General features: G+C 34.9%; 1 protein-coding gene across 1 annotated transcript; it reads right to left on the bottom strand.

The window, feature by feature from the left end:
* Positions 1-1,020: 1,020 nt before the first annotated feature.
* LOC101111227 (olfactory receptor 5J3) lies at positions 1,021-1,959 on the bottom strand. Its single transcript, XM_004016781.3, has one exon. The coding sequence runs from the start codon at positions 1,957-1,959 to the stop codon at positions 1,021-1,023; it is 939 nt and encodes a 312-aa protein (XP_004016830.3).
* Between the last annotated feature and the right edge of the window lie 336 nt (positions 1,960-2,295).

Below are 2,295 nucleotides of genomic sequence, written 5' to 3'. Positions count from 1 at the left end.
GGTATCAGTAGTTAATAAAGACTCTAAAAATACAGAAAACTGTCCATAGTATAACTAATTTTTATTTTCAAAATTTATTACAATATTATTCACAGGACCTTTGGTAACAGATAATCATTTCTAAAATGATGGGGAGTTTTGAAGTTACATGATCAAGTAAACCATCATTACAGAATAGAAACTCTCATCCAGCAGTAACACCCATCATGTGATTTTAAAATTGCTAGAGATTTTTCTTTCTTTCTTTCTTTCTTTTTTTTTTTAATCTTGGAAGAATATGAAGTAGATTCTAAGAATCAGAGTTGAATGGGAAGGGTGCTGAAAGGGTGCTGAATTATATCTACTCTCAAATTCCAAATATGTATCTATCTTTATACTGGGCTTTTTTTTTAGGAAGAGAACATTACTGCAAACTGAAAATTACAACAGTGTCATTTTCCAACAACTCAACTTTTTTGTTGAGGTCATGGATGTCCAAGAACAAGAAGAAAAGTAAGAAAATCACTACTAGTTAGAAAATCTCATTTGGAATCATAGTCTCCTTTTTTGCTAATATAGGGATTTACCAATATTTAAAATTTTAATATAATCTTTAAGAGGAAAATAAAGTGCCATGTATAAAATTATCTTAATTTTCTGAGTCAATACATGTAAGTATTTTATAAAAATATTTAATTCTTTATATCTCCAATAGTATACACACATCCACAAACTTTATTTTCTGAATTTCAGAGAAGATACATGTAATTCTATGAATTGATAAAATAAATTTATTAAAATCATTTTATTAAAAATGATTAATACAGATATTAATAACCTGAGTTTTTAGTTTGACTTTTTAAAAATTGACATGTATAAAATCACTTCTGATTTTTAGTCTCAGCTTCTCATGTGAAAAGGACTATATAGAATGAAATTATTTGTCCTATACTTAGAAGTTCTAGAATTCATTGAATTTGTGTGGATGTTGGTAAGGGAAGAATTGACTGACTGACTGCTATAGGGCTAAATAATGTGAAATTAGCATGACAAATGTTTTATTTCTATGACCCTTCTCACAGCACCCTTTACCTCTTTGTTTCTCAGACTGTAAATCAGTGGGTTTAACATGGGAATCACCAGTGTATAGAACACTGAAACCACCTTCTCTTGTTCTACAGAATACTGGGAACTTGGCTGAATGTAATTAAAACTCAAGGTGCTGTAGAATATGGTCACAGCGGTCAGGTGAGAGGCACAGGTGGAGAAGGCTTTCTGTCTGCCTGCTGCTGAGCGGATCCTCAGGATAGCAACAGCAACGAAGGTGTAGGAAATGATCACAATCAAGAAGGTGGCCACGGCAATGACTCCAGAGAAGGTTAGGAGCAACAGCTCGTTCATGGAGGTATCAGAACATGACAACTTCAGCAGTGGGGGGACATCACAGAAGAAGTGCCTGATGACATTGGACCTGCAGAAAGACAATCTCCCAAAGCTTATGGTGTGGGTCAGTGAGTTGACCATTCCACCAACGAGTGATCCAGTGACCAGTCCCACAGACTTCCTCTTAGACATGGCTGCAGCGTAAAGCAAAGGGTTGACAATGGCCACATAACGGTCATAAGCCATCACAGACAGCAAGAAGCCTTCTGTGGTGATGAACACCCCGAAAAACAAATGCTGCACTATGCATGCAGAGAAGGAGATGGTTTGCCTCACAACTAGGAAGCTGATCAGCAATTTTGGTGCAATAACAGATGAATAACAGGTATCCACAAATGAAAGGCAGCTGAGGAAAAAGTACATGGGTGTGTGGAGCTTGGGGGCGATTTGGATTAAGAAGATCATGCCCAGATTCCCCACCAAAGTAATAACATAAATCACCAGGAACAATACAAAAAGAATAACTTTCAGCTCAGCATTGTCTGTCAGTCCCAAAAGAATAAATTCAGTAACAACCGTAAAATTCTTTGCAGCCATTTAATTCCTTAATCTTGAAATCTGTAAGTAAAACAGATGCGGGGATTAGAATGTACACAGGAGAATCTGGTGTTTAATATTAAAGACTCAAAGAAATATATATAGGCTTCTGTCCTTGGAAAAATAAATTATTTTGCCAAACCAAGCTTGATTAGAATGTTTTTTTTTTTTTCATTTAGTGCTAGTTATAATTTTACTCCATAAACAAATATATGAAAATTCATTTTGGCTCTCAAAAATCTAATTCTGTCTCCAAGTGCCTGCCTCTATGAGAAAGTGATACTAGCTTGAGGGATACTGATGGAAAATATAAGGAATTCACAAAATTAAACTTAA

This window comes from Ovis aries, chromosome 15 (genome assembly GCF_016772045.2).
Source record: "Ovis aries strain OAR_USU_Benz2616 breed Rambouillet chromosome 15, ARS-UI_Ramb_v3.0, whole genome shotgun sequence".
Lineage (NCBI taxonomy): Eukaryota > Metazoa > Chordata > Mammalia > Artiodactyla > Bovidae > Ovis > Ovis aries.
This window is presented reverse-complemented; position numbering and strand designations above follow the sequence as displayed.

Bases quoted from the DNA above. Each gene is read 5' to 3' on its own strand.
- LOC101111227 (XM_004016781.3), bottom strand. From the start codon at position 1,959: ATGGCTGCAAAGAATTTTACGGTTGTTACTGAATTTATTCTTTTGGGA.